The sequence below is a fragment of the Planococcus citri genome, chromosome 5 (assembly GCF_950023065.1).
Source record: "Planococcus citri chromosome 5, ihPlaCitr1.1, whole genome shotgun sequence".
NCBI classification, from domain to species: domain Eukaryota; kingdom Metazoa; phylum Arthropoda; class Insecta; order Hemiptera; family Pseudococcidae; genus Planococcus; species Planococcus citri.
The window spans coordinates 587284-603760 of record NC_088681.1 but is presented as its reverse complement, the minus strand read 5'-3'; the positions used below and the strand labels follow the sequence as shown (position 1 = coordinate 603760).

Sequence of the window (16477 nt, the reverse complement as noted above, 5' to 3'; positions counted from 1 at the left end):
CATAACGAAACATCAAATCATAGTACAAACATCTGCAAAATATTTACCTAAACAAAAGTTTTAACCATCGCGTGTCGCGAAGAAAAAAATAGGCACTACAAAAAAATCTGCGAAAAATTCTACAATAGGTATGGTATACTCGCAGGTATAGTATGTACATTGATTGCGGTCAATGGTAAATAGTAAATACACATTATTTACAGCGCACTAAACTTAGTCATCGGTACATCAGTGGTATAGGTATTAGGTACCAAGCATACCTATGTATGTACTTATGTATGTATAAGCGTATAACCGAGGGGCACCTCTTACAATAGAAATAGACTTAGATGGGTAGAAGGTACAATTATTAATCGTACATACGAATATGTATGTACTTAATGACGTACGTGCATTACACGAGTACTAAAGTAAAATGCGGTTGTCTCTGACTACTTTACATTGTTTTCGTTATCGTTATCGTCAGTGTTCGTACGAAACAAAAGTTCAATTTACGAGTGCTATTTGGCGGTAGGAAACTGGAAACCGCTCGTCACCGTCGCCACGACTAGGTTGCTATTTCACACGCCACTGCTACAGCCACATACGAGCGCCGCATTAGATTAGACGATATCCGCGTACGTATTTATTTACAGAATTTACAAACGTTGAACGTAAAACCTGCCATCCCATCCCATACGCGCATAATTTATTACGCAGACTAGAATAATAAAAAAAAGAGTAAAATTCGACACTTTTAACAATCGTAAAATAAAAACAATTGAAGTATACATAGACACGATTCAAGGATCCGGCAATATCAATAATCTACGCAAATACCTTATTAACAATGAACAGCGGGCCCGTAGCAGCGAAACTACAACGTATTTATCGCACAAGCACAGCGCAGTGACACCATCTTTAATGAAAATACCAACGTATCAGAATCGAGCGGTAACTTTTCCACGTTCAAAAATTTAGTCATCCTGTAGGCAGAACGGCTCTTCCCACGATGTGATGTACGTTTTACATACATATACATATTTGCATCAAAGGTGACAAATTTTAGAAAAAGGTTGGGTTGTTTTCTGTTATTCACCATCAATCAGTCGGCAATTTCATTATTCGACTCTCCGCAGAAAAATAATACATAATAAAGATAGCTATCACCCGAATAAATAAAATACAGCGCGTAAAAGAAATAATCCCTTAGCAAAAAAAAACAAAAAAAAAAACACGTACCGCCGCGAAAAGATGGTCCAACAGCAATAATGACCACGATAACGATAACGATAACAACATCAACAACAATAATTTATACACGTAGCAGTAGTAACAATAAAATAAATCGAAGAAACACACACACACACACACATACATACACATAAAATTCGGAGATCATTAAATTACAAAAATATCGGTTACAATACAGAGGAACAAGGAGGTATTCGTGTACTGTAAATATAGCATTTACAATGTACATACATACATACAAATTGCAGCAGGCGAACACGGGCACATATTCGTAAAAATCATATACAAACATTTTTTTTTCTCAGAAAAAACACGGTTTTGTAAAAAAAAAAAACAAACACGCGAGGTTGGGTGAGACGACAGGAAAAGGAGTACCGAAGAACGAATATAGGTGGGCATTTTTAGCTTCGACTACGCCTAGACGAATCAGATTTCTTCGAATGTTCGGCGGACTTGTCTTTATCTTTTTTCGAATCGTGTTCTCGATCTTCGTGATCGTGTTTGGAACCTTCCCATCGGCTACGTTTGCTGGAACTACTACGATCTCTGTCGCTGCTGCCATTGCGAGAATATCTCTTATGACTGGACGACGAATAATCGCTGCCGCTTTTCCAATATCCGCCTCGATCTCGGTAACTTCTGCTACTGCTGCCGCCGCCGCCGTACTTGTGTCCGTACCGAGACGAACTACTGGTGCCGGATTCGACGTCGTCTCTTTGGTAACCGCGACGGTGAGATTCGTAACTCGAGCTGCGATGCCTGCTAACAGTCAACAAACGAGTAGGTATTAGTGTAAACAGTATAATAATACGACGCGACGTATTTCGTTATTACTTATTACCTGTTCGGCGACGATCTGGTGCCTTCGCTCGATTTAGAATCGGATGTGTAGTACGACTTGTGCTTCTTGTACGACTTGGAGGATTTCTTATCGTCGCTCGAATCGTCGTCTTTTTCGCATTCCGATTTCCTTTTTTCGGTCGATCTCTTGCCGTCGGGAGCGTCGATTGGTAATGGAATCATAGAAGGATCGGTGCGAAGCATCGCTGACGGAGGAGGCGGAGGTGGCACGTAAATCTGCGCAGGAGGCGGCGGTGTCGCAGTCGCCGCCATGTACGGTTGCGGATACATGGCAGCCGGAGTCAAATACATTTGCCCCGGCGGCGGTTGCGACATCATCGCGGCAAACGGCGTCGCGTACGCGTACGGTATTTGCGTACCGTAGCCGGCGTCTGTCATGCCGGCCGCACCCATCATCATCGGGTTAATGACGTCGTTTTTCGGCACCGCAGGCAGCGAACCAAATTCGTCCTCCATACCCGGAGGCGGCGGTTGCGAAATAACGGTGGCCGCGGCGACGGCGGCGGTCGTTTTACGACGAGGGTCGCGATTCGCTTTACTTTCTTCGGGTGACTCCGCCACCGCCACCGGCGTCGGCGTCGGCGTCAGCGTCGTAAGCTCGATTCGTTGGTTAGTTTTCGCTTCGTTTTCGTTGTTGGACGAATTATTACTATCGTCGATTTTTTTCTCACTCAAACTTTCGTCGTTTTCGCCTACACCGCGATCCTCGTCGGTACTATCGTTATTGTTGTTATCGAAATGTTCAGAGTCGCCAGTTCCGTCTCCAACAGCACCGTTACCATCGTCGTTATCTTGCTCGTCGTCGTTGTCGTCGTCGTCGTCGTCGTCAAGGTTGATTACGCTTTGTGGCGGAGTATAAGCGGGTTCTTCGTAAGTCGCATCGTCCGCTTCTTCTTCCGATTCGTTGGCGGCGCTTTTTTTGTACGCGTTCACTATAGGATCGACTGCTAAAATGCCTCCGCTCGATCCACCACTATCGCCCGCAGCTGGCAACGGCTCGCTGGTGCGATTTTTCACTCTGTTGAGTAAATTTTTCAAAGTATCCGGTAACGTGACTTCGCTCGATTCGATATCGTTGAAAAAGTGTTCCGACGGACTGTATAACTCGGGACGGTCGCCGTCGTTCTGCGCAAAACAAAGGACAAAATTTGTAAAATACGCGAGATAAGCGCGAATGGAACGAAATTAGTAAAACGGCGCGGCGCGGCGTTACTTACTGCAAAACTCGAAGAATTTACACCTTCGTCGACCTTAATCGTCGAGCAATTGTCAGAATCGTCGATGGTGAATTTTGATTCTTGCTCGTCTAGAGCGCTCGGCGAATACGGTTCGTCTGCGTCGTCGCGGTCGTTATCGTATTCGTCGTTTTCGTCTGGGACGACTTCGTTGTCTTTATCGTTATCGCCTTCATCGCCGCCGTTATTATTGTTATCCTCGCCGTCTTCGTCATTGTTGTTGTCGTCATCATCTTCATCTTTCGGACTGTAAGGCTCATCTTCTTCGTTTCCTGCAAATTGAACGAAACGTCGTCACCTTAGTACGTACGCACGTACGAGTAAAAAACACGGTTAACTGAAAACGGAGAAAACTCACCAGCTGCGGATGTAGTGACGGGAACTCGTGCCGTTTGAACAAACACAGAAGTCGGAGAATGCGGTGGCGTGAAACTGTCCTGTTGTTGGAGCTGCTTCTGCTGAAATTGAAAATGAGGTTAGATTGACGAGTGGTAGAGTTTGTCGAGCGAGATAGATGAGAACTTACCGAAGATGACGAACCAACATACTGCACGTGAACTTGATGTTTCTGATGCTGGCTGCGGTGATGATTACCGTGGAGCAGAAGATCGTGGTATCTTCTACGACGACTACGCACGACTACCGCTAGAAGTAGATGAGGTCGGGAATCTTCGAAACCGGGCCCGTCCAGAGGTAGTAAAACTTGCGGTATCGGACTATGACTAGCTAACGGCATGACGTAAAAATCTTTAATGGACGGGCCCATGTTGCCTACGACCGCCATACGATTTTTCTTATTCAAGTACGAGTAGAAGCTGAGATAGGCATTTTGGTCGTCCGTGTCGAGCGACTCGAAACGCAACACCAGAATATCTTTGTTGCCGGATTTTTTCACCTTGCCGATGTAATCCCACACTATGTTCGGCTCGATACGACCGACGCAGTCGATTCGTCCGACGGCGCCTCCCTCGCCCGAATGCATGTCGTCTTCTAGGCTTTCGCAGTTACCCGATACTTGCTTGAGCGTCACGTTGCAACGCACTATATCCGGCATCACGATCGTGCCCTTCCAAACGCAGGCTGCCGCTTCCGAAGGACTACGAGTGTAGGGCGGCGTTTTAATGGTTACAGTCGACGTAGGCTCCATATCGGATAAATCTACGTCTACGCTCTTGAACGGATTCAACAAATCGGCCGTAATCGCGTCTTCTTCGGCCTTAACAACGGCGACATCGGTGACGCCGCCGGCAGTAGCTTCCATCTCGATCGAATTGTCGACTTTTTCGGCGGCATTATCGCGATCGCGACTTTCAGCGCTACCGACGTCATTTGACGCTGGTTCGCACGTTTTATCCTCCTTCCTTTTCGAAGTGGAACTCGCGGAACGCGGTCTTTTGCTTCTACTCCGACTCGGACTGCCAGCGCTACCACTGTCGTGACGGTGGCGACTACGACTGCGTTCGTCTTTCTCTTTTTCCGTACTGCGGCTGCCGCGATCGGCGGTCGTGTGCGCAGCCGATGTCGAAGGACTACCGCTGCGGTGACGCTCCTTAGTCGGGCTTTTACTGCCACCGCGTCTATGGCTGCTTTTAGCGCGTTTGCTACTCGCGCCGGCGTGTTTCTCGCGTTCGGAGCTACGACGGCGACTCTTGCTCGACTTATGCTTATCTTTGTGATCGTGGTGTTTGCGATGTTTGTCTTTGGTAGACGAAGCGGATGCGTTCTTGTCCGACGACTTTTTCTTATCCGCCGCATCGTCTTTAGCCGAAGCGGCACCGCCGCCGCGTTTCTCTTTGCCGAAATAATACGGTAGCGTTTTCTTGGCATTCGGTTTATCTTTCTCTTCTAGCATATCTTCCGATTGTAAATCGGGCACGATGAGATCCGGTTTGCAAGGTGGCAACGGTTCCGATTCGATTTCCAATTCGCCTTTATGCGTTTTCAAAACGAGTACCTGTCCAAATAAATTCGCAACATTAACGGTAAAGTATCAGCGTACACGACACATACTCGTACGTAGTTATACATATGTATTATAATATAGGTAAAGGTATTACGAATGTACCTTGGATAGTTGAAGGTTTTCCAGTTCAGTTTTTTTAATCATGTCGATTTCGTGTTTGGCTTCTCGCTGCCTCCACTCGGCCAACTCGGTGCAAGCCATTTCTTCGGGCGTTAAACGAACCAAATCGTAAGGCGAAAGACTTTTTTCCAGCGTAATCCGACGAAACAGCGTGTTCTGCGGTTGCTTAATGTTGAACAACAACGACCTGTACTTGGCTTTATACTTCGTTCCTGTATCTTTGTTATGCAACACGAAAATTTCTTCTTCCACCGACGACACCAGCGAACTGACCTAAACAGAAAACGCGAAACAAAATAGCGGCATTAGTGATACTCGATAGTAATTACGGTCGATGGACGCACATCGAACACTGAATGCTCATTACTTCTTCTTCGGTTAGTTTAATATCCGGCGAATCTTTCATCTTATTGACGAACAGTTCGTTTAGACCTTTACGAACGTTCGCTCTGATCTTATCCGCATTTGGCACGGTAACAACATTCGACGAGCTAGTTTCGTTGGCGCTCGCGGTATCTTTTTTTTTCGTTTCCGTTCGTTTGGACTCGACTTTTTTAGACGGATCCGCTTTCTTTTTCTTTTCGGAAACGGCGGCGACAGGAGCAGCAGCCGCGACCGAAACCGAAGCTAAAACAGGAGTGGCGGCGGTAGTAGCAGCGATGGCAGCGATTCCGCTCGACGATTTTTTAATCGCCGAAGTCGTTTTCTCTTTCTGTTCTTCGACCGGCTGAAATAACCAAACGTGAAAACGATCGAAAGCTCCTAAAAATGAGACCAAAAAGTAGGTATGTAGATGCGCATACCTTAGACGGAAGCGGTTGAACTGGTATGATTTTTATCTGACGTTGTTTCTCTTTTAATTTGAAATCTTCTTTTCTAACTGGCATCGTGGTCGCTGACACAGACGCAACCGCAGGATCTTTGACACCGCTGTTGCTGGTAACCGTTTCGGGGACAACCTTTTTCACTACGAACTGTTTCATGGAAACTTGCGTCATGCCGTCTTTAAGGGCAGCCGATTCTTGATTCATTTTAGCCGCTTTTACCATTTGAATTGAACGCGAAAACGGCAACTTGACAGCGCCAGCGGCGGTAGGCGTTGTCGCCAACGCCATTCCCATCGCTTCTTTAGATTTAATCGAAGGATTGGCCGGCTTTTTAGGCACTGATTTCGTAAACGTGGACGCATAGTTTGGTCGGCAGGTCGGTAAAGCGCAAGGTCTATCAATTTCGTAATTAGGATTACGTAACAGCCATTCTTTCAGATCTCCAACAGCCGGAGCTCGCGTACCTACAAAAATTGCAAAGATTAAGTACATAGCTAAAACAAACATTTTTTTAAAAAAAAGAACAGGAAAAAAAATTCTATAAACGGCGATTTGTAGCGAAAAATCTTACCGGCTACTCGATGACCGGTCTTTCTGTCTATCATGTTGATCTTTCTATCCTCGGACAGCGGTATTCGTTGACCATTATTCAGGTTCTTTAATGAATTCGTAACGTACGTCAAAACGCATTCTGCGCTACAATATACGCTATTCAACTGAGCTTTTTTCTCCTTACACTCGACGCAAGGCGAAGAGGACAGCTTTTCGCCACTCGTAGACGATTTTCGTCGCACTGCTTGCTCGCCGCTGCCGCCAGCGATCGCATTCGCCGATGGAAAGTGACCATCGACAGACGGCGTCGAGAGTGCCGTTTTACTATCGCTTAACCTATTAAAACAAAAAAAATTAACATTATAACTTTATTTCGGATTTTATCCCGTTTCGCTAAACAAACAAAAAAACAATCAACTCACTCGTCGCTGGTAGAAGCGCCGCCACCGGTTAGTTCAGATCTACCGTGACGATTAGCTAATCTAGAAGCTGTACTTTTGGCGGCCGGTAATTTAGATTTGTTTTCGCGTTCTTTGGCAAATTTTTCTTTACGGCAACTGGGACACAACCATTCGGTGCCGTCTTGCTCCATTTTTTCACCTGCAAATCATCGTAGGCGACGCGAATTTCGTTATACATTATCAATTTTCAAAAATACAATGCAGGAAATACCGCATCAGCTCGATAAATACTTGCCTAACGCTTTGGATATTCCGACGCATTTGCCGTGGAACCAATTATCGCAAGCATCGCAACATATCATGAATCTAAACAAAAATGAAACGGTATTCGTATTCGTACATACTATCTACACCACATTTCATCGTTTAGGTATCGAATAAAAACATTACGAAAACAATTTGTACCTATTGTTGTGCGGTTTGTTGCATAAACACCATAATTTATTGGGATCGTCTTCGTATTCGCCTTCATTTTTGTCGCTGTTATCAGACTTATCCAAGCTATCGGCTTTAGATCTGCACGAAGAAAAAAAAATGGGATGAAATAATCATTACATACACGAACTAATCGAACGGATGAATTCTAGCGAGAAACTCACGTCGTTGAGACATTTTGATTTTCATTTTCGGAATCTTCTAAATCCAGGTCGAGATCCAAATCCAAATTCGATTGATAATGGTAATTTTTCGTCGACAACGAAGATGTATTAGTGGCCGCGCTGGCGTTTACACCACTTTCATTCACGTCAACCTAGTTAATGAAACGGAAATGTGAGCACAGATACACGATAGTACATCTGCACATACGTACATATGTAATAACGAGTTTCAACTACACCCGTTACCTGATCTTCATCGGCGCTATTTTCCAAATCGCTCAATAATTTGTCGTCATTCGACTGAGAGGTGATTCTTTCCATTTCTTTTTGCATTTCAACTTGCAAATGCAACTCATCCAATATAGCTTCGCCATTTTCCAACGCTGACATTCGTTTCTCAATATCGGCGGTCTGCTGGTCTGCAAGCGCGAAAAAGTGAACCGAGTTTTAAAATAAAACCAAACTAGGTACAAGTAGGTAGGTATGTGCAATTGTGCACCTATACGAATTCCAACCTTCGATTTAGACCCACCTACGCTAATGCTGTTATCGTCATCTCTCGAATACATTGACGTTGTTTCGCCACCTTCCGAGTTGATTTTACGAATAATATCCGGAGTCGAAAACAACGCCGGACCGAAAGTTTCAGGGGTAGCGGGCGTTGACGTTTTGCGCGCGTTGTTTTCTTTCTTGGCTGGAATATTCTTGGCGTCCGATAGCTCTTTGGTCGCAACGTCTACGGAGTGTTTCGTCGAGACGCCGTCGCCAGACAACGCTTTATCAGGCTGCTGATGACCTAGGCACGAATAATCGCTATTTTAGTTAGGGTTCTACAAATTACGAGGAGTACAATCGAGGTTCAGAGCTCGATAATGCAACGAAAGTGAGTAAGTGTGTGTTGGTGGTGTGTCGTGTGAATCTGGCAGCACAACAGAATCGTTCACATTCGAACAAAAACGGCGAACCTCGATTATAACCACTTTTCCAGTATTCTAATTTATTCATTCGATTCGCCGAATACCAGTAATAACAAAACAAACACTTACTAGGGTGGCTGATAGAAGGATCGACTTTTTTGATCAAATTCAATTTCGATTGTACTAGTTGCGGGTGAGCTTTCAACATCGATGACGGGTCTTTCGAAAGTGTCAACGAACAAGGTTTGTTGATACGTTTATCATTTCTCGTCGGTTTGAAAACTTTAACGCCGTCCACTTCATCCTGCACATGCAGACAACAATTCGGGCTGAGCGCGGAAATTTATACTTATTCACTGTTTTCATCGTTACCTTACCTCTGTTACAATTCGCTCGGGCAGAACGATTTCATTTTTAGACCCGTCTTTACTTCTTCGTTTAACCTTTTGCGGTGTTGCCGCGGCGATTGTCGACGAACGATCGTGTTTAATCGGATAATCTTGCAGCTGAAAATAACCAGTCATTAAAATCGTGAATTCTCTCAGCATGTTTCGAAGACAAGCGATAACGATACACTTACATGATGTGGTGGAGCGCTTTTGATCGGCACGATTTTATTACCCGTTACAAGTTTGGCTTTGGTCGGCAAAACATTCTTTCTTTTCGGGTTGCTGCTCTCAGCGCTACTTTCGTTGGTAGGTAACTGAACGTTAATCTGAAATGAGAAAACAAACACGTAGGTAGTAGGTACGTTCGTATATATGTATATTCGATCGATATGAACGGTCAATTGAATTTACGCTAGGAAAGGATAATACTTACGACTTCGATGTTTTCTGGCATGGTTAGTTCCAGAGTTTCGTTGGAAACGTTTGACAAATCACTCGTACTGTTTGCGTCGAGGTCTAAATACAAACAAAATTGAAAATTAACGCCCGAGAAAAGTATTTCACAAGCAGTTGACGATACTCGATAGTCATAAGCAGTACTCAAAATCGATAAAAACAAAAGATATCCCGTAAGAAATACCTTTAGGCGAGGAAACACAAGAGTCGCCGCTGCCACCGACCTTTATCGTCAACATCGTAGCCATTTCCGAATCCTATATTAAAACAACAACGTGTAAGATGGTCAATACTTCTGCCCATAAAAGCACATATCTTTTACAAAGTGGAAATGAAAAACAATTGTTACCTGCACGACGACATTTGGCATTCGTTCGGGTTGAATTTGCTTTTTACTTCCATAAATATTGGTATAGCAATGATCTAGATGTACCCAATCATCGTGTTCTTCGTTCAATTTTAGAGTATCTGTAAAAAATGGAAATAAAAGTACGAAAAAAAAACAAACACACAAAACAAAAGTAAACTACGGAAAAAAATACGTATATAAATGGTACGTATACCAAACGTATACGCGTTAGGTATTCTCTTTTCAATATAACTAAAATAAAACTGTGATCGCTCTGCTTAAAATTCAGCGGTGAAATAGCAATAAATTATAGAAAAACTACAAGAAAAAGATTACCGGAAAACCGAGGAAAAAAACAGGAAATAATTCAATTTGAATGGCCTACCTAAGACACACGTAACGTCATCTCCTAATATTTGTTTTGCCTTCTCCGAATGCAGAGCGGTTTCAACTCGTTTTAGCTGTTCCGGTGCCATTTCAGAGAAAGCATCTACCAACGAATCACCTATGCCACCTATTTAAATCAATACGCTAAGTAATACTGCCATCTTATTTATTCATCACAAATGTATGTGAAATTTCTTAACTGACAAAATTTTATATTATTACATTTGCGCATAGTAAAACGATCATCATTTGACGAAAGCTTTCCATCAATAACCCCATGCGGCACGTAATCGTAAATATATGTACTAGGTAATGAAATTAAACAAACTCGTATCGTTTCGCACGGTAAATAAATACGAATACGAGGGAAAACAGCAAATATGCGAAATAACGTACCATCGCCTGCCGCAGCATGCATATTAGACTGGCTGGGCAGCTGGGATACCGGGATCTCCAGTTCTTCGGCGAGTAAATCCAGAAACTCGGACGAATTGCGAGTTGGTAAAGGAGGCGTACCGACGGTGGAAGAGACCACCGAATCGGTAGTGTTTCTATCGACGGCGTTTGGAGACGCAGAAGGATAATAACCTTCGATCACAAGGTTTACTTTGCGACATGGTTTTTCTTTGTCGTCGACTGTCTTCTCGTTATTATCGACTAACACATTTTCGGTTTGCGAGTCAGGTTCGTCGGTATTCTCAAATCGTATCACACTAACCGCTGGTCGACTCTGCTGAGCTAAAAGCAATGTCACGTAAATCAAAAAATGAAAATTGCAGTGAACTTGGAACACAAGAACCCATAAGGTACATCGCAATCATCTTACATAGGACTCGTTCCAGCGTCAATGGATCTACGGTAACAGTTCCATCGCCATTTACTATGATAACTAGCGTATCATTCTTATCTTCCTCTTCGTGTTCGATGAATTGGGAACACGACATGTCTGCAAAAAGAACAACCGATAAACACTAGCGATAAGTATTCGATTTTCGGTACAGACATTTCTCTCAAAATAAATTTAATTATCTAATTGATAAAAATTCAGCGGATCAGTTATCGCATGACTGTAATAACATTTTTGGGTAAATAAGAACCCAGATTTCCGATTGATTTTTCCAACTCACGGAAGGCAAATTTTTATTCTCTAAAAACGATAGCTTACCTTGATCAAAGATGCTGAAGCATAATTGTACACTCGAACAGTTGTAATAGCGTAAAGCTCAACTTCTGATGGTATGTTATGGTATGATACAAGTTACAACACTTCGTGCATTGATAACCGGAAATCGAATTATTTCATTTTCAATGCAGTCTAACGTTTAAATTGCGCAAAACTTATGAATTTGTAATTGATGGATACCGAATAACTTCAAAATTTCCAAAAATATCAAAACTAACGCGCGGAAATGAAATAATTGAATGTAATTTTACATCGCACATATTTGTACGCGCCATCTTGTTTTTCTTCAAAAAATAATTTTCCCGCCTACCCGCCGGTCGCCGCAAGGCGAGTGGTCTGTTCGACGAACGGAACGCGAACGGAAAGGAACGGAACGGAATTATTATTCCTTCTTTCGTAATTCGTTGCTGGCTTCGTTGCTTTCCTTAAAACTCAAGAAAGTTGTATTGTTTTTTTTTCAAACTTTTTTTTTTTTTAGAGTAGTCTTTTGAATTTGAAATATTGAAATTTTTTTGAAAAATTAATAAAAATTTAATACCGTTACTGTTACTCACTATTTTTGTAAAACTGTGATCACTTTCTGTATGAAATGCCGGAAAGAAATAGTCTGAATTGAAGAACTCATCGTTGTTCCTAGGTACGTGTTTGTCAAGATGAAAATGAAATCAATGACTCTGGGTAAGTGAATTTTCCAGATACTCACTGTCGTGCAGAAAGCATTTTTTGTATTTCTCTGGTAACATATTTTTTCAGGACAATCCGAATATGACAATCCTGTACAGCTGCAGCAGGGTAATGAATTTGCGGAAATTCCCCCAGGTAAATTATAAAACTTTTATACAAATAGCATCATGTTGAAAATGGAAATCGTTTTCAACAATTCGTGCAATTTTTTTTCAAAACTAAACGTATTAAATTTTTTGTAATGTTACTGCGTAGGGGCTGTACACATAGGATGTGTCGATGACAACTCGGCCTTAAGTCTTGAACGAGAATTTGAAAATATATCTGGAGCGAATATCAATATATTGAACGTAACTGGCATTAGATCTCCGACGAAGGCAAAATGTATATGGCATATTTTTTTTCAATTTTCACCTGTCGAACTTCGAAAATGAATATATCAGTGTCGGATTGATGAACGATTTTAAAAGTTACTATTTTCCGAAGCTACAAAATGGCAGTGAAAAGAAGATAGACACTGGTGTTTACGCCAATGGACAATGCTTCGTACTGTCCGTGAAATGTATGACCTGTAAAGGCAATCACGCGGATTTTAATCATCAACAACAGTCTCTTGGATTAGAAAAGTTCACCCGTCCATTTATAATTGTAAGCAAACATAATTATTGATCCACCCATTAAAATAATTTACTTGATTATTAATTTGTTTACTTTCCAGGACAACAAAATACCCTTGTATTTCATCTCCTGCACTACCACTAAGCGGCAGCGCTGAATCATAATGATGAAATCCGAACTACAGGATTTAGGAAAACTATTGTCGTGAGTTTTATATGATTTTTGATTAGTTATTAAAATTCCTGAATCTTTGGGAAGAAAATGTTTCAATTGTGGATGTGCGGTTTGCTTGTAAGGTCCATCATTTCTCCGGAAGATTTAACGAAACAGTTGAAAATAATCAAACGTTTGCCAACGATCCAAATTGAACCATCGTTTTGTAATCCACCATTCGTACAATTATATCGATAGCAAGAGAAACAAATGCCGTGTTAAACGAGTCACGTTCACGGACAAAGAGTGTACAACTTGTATACTTTGGAGGAGAAAAGTTTTGATGAAAGTGAACGAACTGGCGAAGAAATTTGATCTCAAAAATAATCAGGTCTTGGCCGAATCTGCGGAATATTAAACTGATAGTTCTACGATGAATATGTATTCTATGAAATATGAATTTTGACAGAATGAATTGATGACGATATGTCACGTTTGGTTCCTATTATATTGTAGATTTATTAAATAAATTGTGATAAAGCTGCGTGCTATTTAAAAAAGTCATCACTAGACACATTTTTAGATGAGTGAACACCGAAGTCATCTTGACACACCAATGTGAACATGATTTACGATGTATATTGTATATAATTTAATAAACTTGTTTTTTAAGCCGCATTTTACATTATTCATCGGTTCTATCAAACAGATTAAAATCCTGGATTCTGTGGACACTTAAGTTTAGTTCAGATGTCTATTCCATCCGCACTTTCAGCTCCCGTCTTTTGGCAAACGTGCCTAAGCACATAGATTTCAGCTGCATGAATAGGCACGTTACAATGATCACATTGATGATCTCATTTTTGTTATTTAAAAAAATCGTGATAGCTTATCCACTGTAGCGAAACGAAAAACGTGCCTTTGAACGAATAAATGCGCGATCCAAATTCAATAAACTGAAACCAAGATATGTATTAATCGACATGAAATCTTCTCATAGTAACCCGCAGAATATCTCTTGATCCTGGATGAATGATACCAGAACCAAGGGCACAAAACATGGAATCCGCAATTCCAAGTATGAAATGTTTTAGGATCGGTTAGATTCAACCATCCAATGCAGCTACGATACGAATTTACAAACGCTACGCTGACAATGTTTTAATACAAATATTACAGTTGTATTAGAAAAACATATACAAATTTAAATAACATGGTGACTGACTATAAAACTGCAGTTTATGGATCTCCTCTGTACGTTTTCTCCAGGATTGTCTACTCCACACAAATATACCTATTTTACAATAGAAGTAAGATGTTGTATAAAAACCTATCTCCGTTTTCTTAGGCATCAAAACACAACACTAGATGGAAATATCGACGCAATTAAAATTAATAGCAATTAGCAACAAAATAGTTTGCTAAAAATATTCACAATGTTGTCGCGATTTCGAAACAATGAGTATTTCAAATGATTTTTCATTTACCACGAGCCCCTAATTCTTCGAAGGGATGCCATCGCTCACACCAGATTTCTCTTCTTCCTTTACCAAGACAAACACCTTTTCACTGCCGTCGTCATCTTCGTTGTCGACGACCTGCGTTAATCTTGTGGTATAATGCCTTAAAGAACGGCTTATTACATCTTCTTCATCGGCCATCTTACTTCGTCCTTGTTTATACAATCTAACATCGAATATTCAATCAATAAAGCGGAAGATAGATCATTAGTAAAACAATATAACTACTCACTCCGATCTCTTTTTTTGAATGTCATACTGCCATTCTCTAACATCATTGAGAGTGAAGTTACCAAGTTTCATTAACAGATTCGCAGCCAAACCCGTGACTGTGCCTAGCACACCACCTGTGTAAATAAGAAATAAGTGAAACTTCAACATGGAACTATAGTACTCGAAGAGTTTTACAATTAATGCTAATATTGGCCGAATGTCCTTCAACTGACGATATACAATACATTTCCAGAAAAAGACGTAAAATTTCCATGATTGTAATTACCAACAGTTGCTCCAGAAATCATTCCTCTCAATCCATAATTAATTCGCATCAAACTTCCAGCAACCAATCCTCCACTGGTGTATTCCAAAAAACCATCTTTATTGCGAAAAGCGGAAACAGCAATTATCGTGAACCTAAAAACACGTAGAACGTACACGTATATCTATATACATATTAAAAAACATAATTTAAAGAAATAATGTGAGCAGTTTGATATATATTGTGAAATTTCTACTAAATGAATCAATTAATTAATGAAGTTTTACGCAGTTCATTATTATTTCGATTATTTCATTCAACTCAAAATCCGTCTAGACTTCTAGAATAGAATCATTAAAAGCAAAATATTCTTCGTTTAAAACTCACATCAAAATTGAACTGAACATGAATCCTTTAGCTCCATAAATGAAAAAATGTTTACAAAATTCCACCATAATGTGGTCGTTCAAGGCTCGCTGCAACAAGAAGAATGTTACAATAAAAGAAAAATAAAAGTGAAAAAATAAAACAAAATATACGCTGTCAAAATACGTTATAACAAAAAATGAAAATACCTTAGCTTCATAACCGGTACGAAATCGAGTGGTGGAATGGACTGTGACCCAGTTTTCAAATGCAAACTTTGAATACTTGAAACCTCCATAAAATCCCAACATGATTCCGCTTCCGGTGGAGATTTGTATCGCAGAGACGACCTCTTTTTTCAGTTCACCGTTTTTGCTGTGATGAGAAACAATAACTTACACCATGGATATAGCAAAAAAAAGAAGACGACGAATTCCTCAATGTGTGTCCACAATACGTACTCTTTCTGAAATGCGGTAATCACACGCTCGACACCGGTTTTCGGCTCTAATTCTTCTTCTACCTCCGTCTTATCGTACGCATTGAGGCTAGTGATGCCGGGAATATGTGCACAATAAAACATTCGATACTTGGAGAAAAATCCTTTAAACATCGTGGCTGAAAAAAGTCACAAGGCACACAAATAATTATCGTAATACTACGATCGGACTAGAAAGAATTTCAGCTATAAAACTTCGACAGCATGAGCTACGATTGATATCATTTGCCGGCTGAATTCTTCAATCTAATAAAGGGTACTCCAAAGTTTAGGTACGAAACAAAAGTTGATACATTGAGGAATACACAACTTTGTAAATTTCCTTACTTATATTCTCGTACCTTTTTTTCGAAAGATGAGTGAAGCAGTCGGCGCTCAGTGGATTATGCAGTAATTTTCAATTTTCATTGAGGATAATGATAACCTTCCACTAGTACTGATAAAAAAAAACTTAAAAGATATTCAATTTCAATTTTGGTTTCAGTTTTTCGATTCCTCGGTTCCGGTTGCGTTCCTGTCTTTCGTTTGAACGAGGTTTTAGGTTTCCGTGTGGCGTTCTGGCGTACAGTTTCTGACTTTCTGTTACGACCAGTTACGACTCGGGAACGGGAACACTGTTCTGTTGGA

General features: G+C 41.1%; 2 protein-coding genes across 6 annotated transcripts; both read right to left on the bottom strand.

Annotated features, from left to right (window-relative positions):
• Window positions 1-281: 281 nt before the first annotated feature.
• pps (protein partner of snf) lies at window positions 282-11840 on the bottom strand. Of its 3 annotated transcripts, none has more exons than XM_065367261.1 (25): window positions 11515-11840; window positions 11176-11295; window positions 10746-11087; window positions 10348-10476; window positions 9963-10081; window positions 9798-9870; window positions 9591-9673; window positions 9349-9483; window positions 9146-9274; window positions 8898-9072; window positions 8384-8647; window positions 8098-8270; window positions 7852-8003; window positions 7658-7768; window positions 7488-7558; window positions 7214-7391; window positions 6811-7127; window positions 6216-6703; window positions 5780-6139; window positions 5395-5685; window positions 3856-5283; window positions 3688-3787; window positions 3312-3601; window positions 2075-3219; window positions 282-1995 (listed from the first exon to the last, which is right to left on the bottom strand). In XM_065367261.1, the coding sequence occupies exons 2-25, from the start codon at window positions 11291-11293 to the stop codon at window positions 1635-1637; spliced, it is 7032 nt and encodes a 2343-aa protein (XP_065223333.1). In that variant the 5' UTR covers window positions 11294-11295; window positions 11515-11840; the 3' UTR covers window positions 282-1634. The 3 variants fall into 3 exon arrangements, with proteins under 3 accessions (XP_065223333.1, XP_065223334.1, XP_065223335.1); XM_065367262.1 differs by having other exon boundaries at window positions 282-1992; XM_065367263.1 differs by lacking the exon at window positions 10348-10476.
• A 2293-nt stretch (window positions 11841-14133) lies between these two features.
• On the bottom strand, window positions 14134-16328 carry 140up (RPII140-upstream gene protein). 3 transcript variants are annotated; one of them, XM_065367269.1, is made up of 8 exons: window positions 16192-16328; window positions 15813-15969; window positions 15561-15726; window positions 15373-15461; window positions 15007-15140; window positions 14740-14854; window positions 14475-14673; window positions 14134-14351 (listed from the first exon to the last, which is right to left on the bottom strand). In XM_065367269.1, exons 2-7 carry the CDS (start codon window positions 15962-15964, stop codon window positions 14484-14486), a joined length of 846 nt encoding a protein of 281 aa, XP_065223341.1. In that variant the 5' UTR covers window positions 15965-15969; window positions 16192-16328; the 3' UTR covers window positions 14134-14351; window positions 14475-14483. The 3 variants fall into 3 exon arrangements, with proteins under 3 accessions (XP_065223341.1, XP_065223339.1, XP_065223340.1); XM_065367267.1 differs by having other exon boundaries at window positions 14134-14673; XM_065367268.1 differs by having other exon boundaries at window positions 14134-14673; window positions 16178-16277.
• Window positions 16329-16477: the final 149 nt, after the last annotated feature.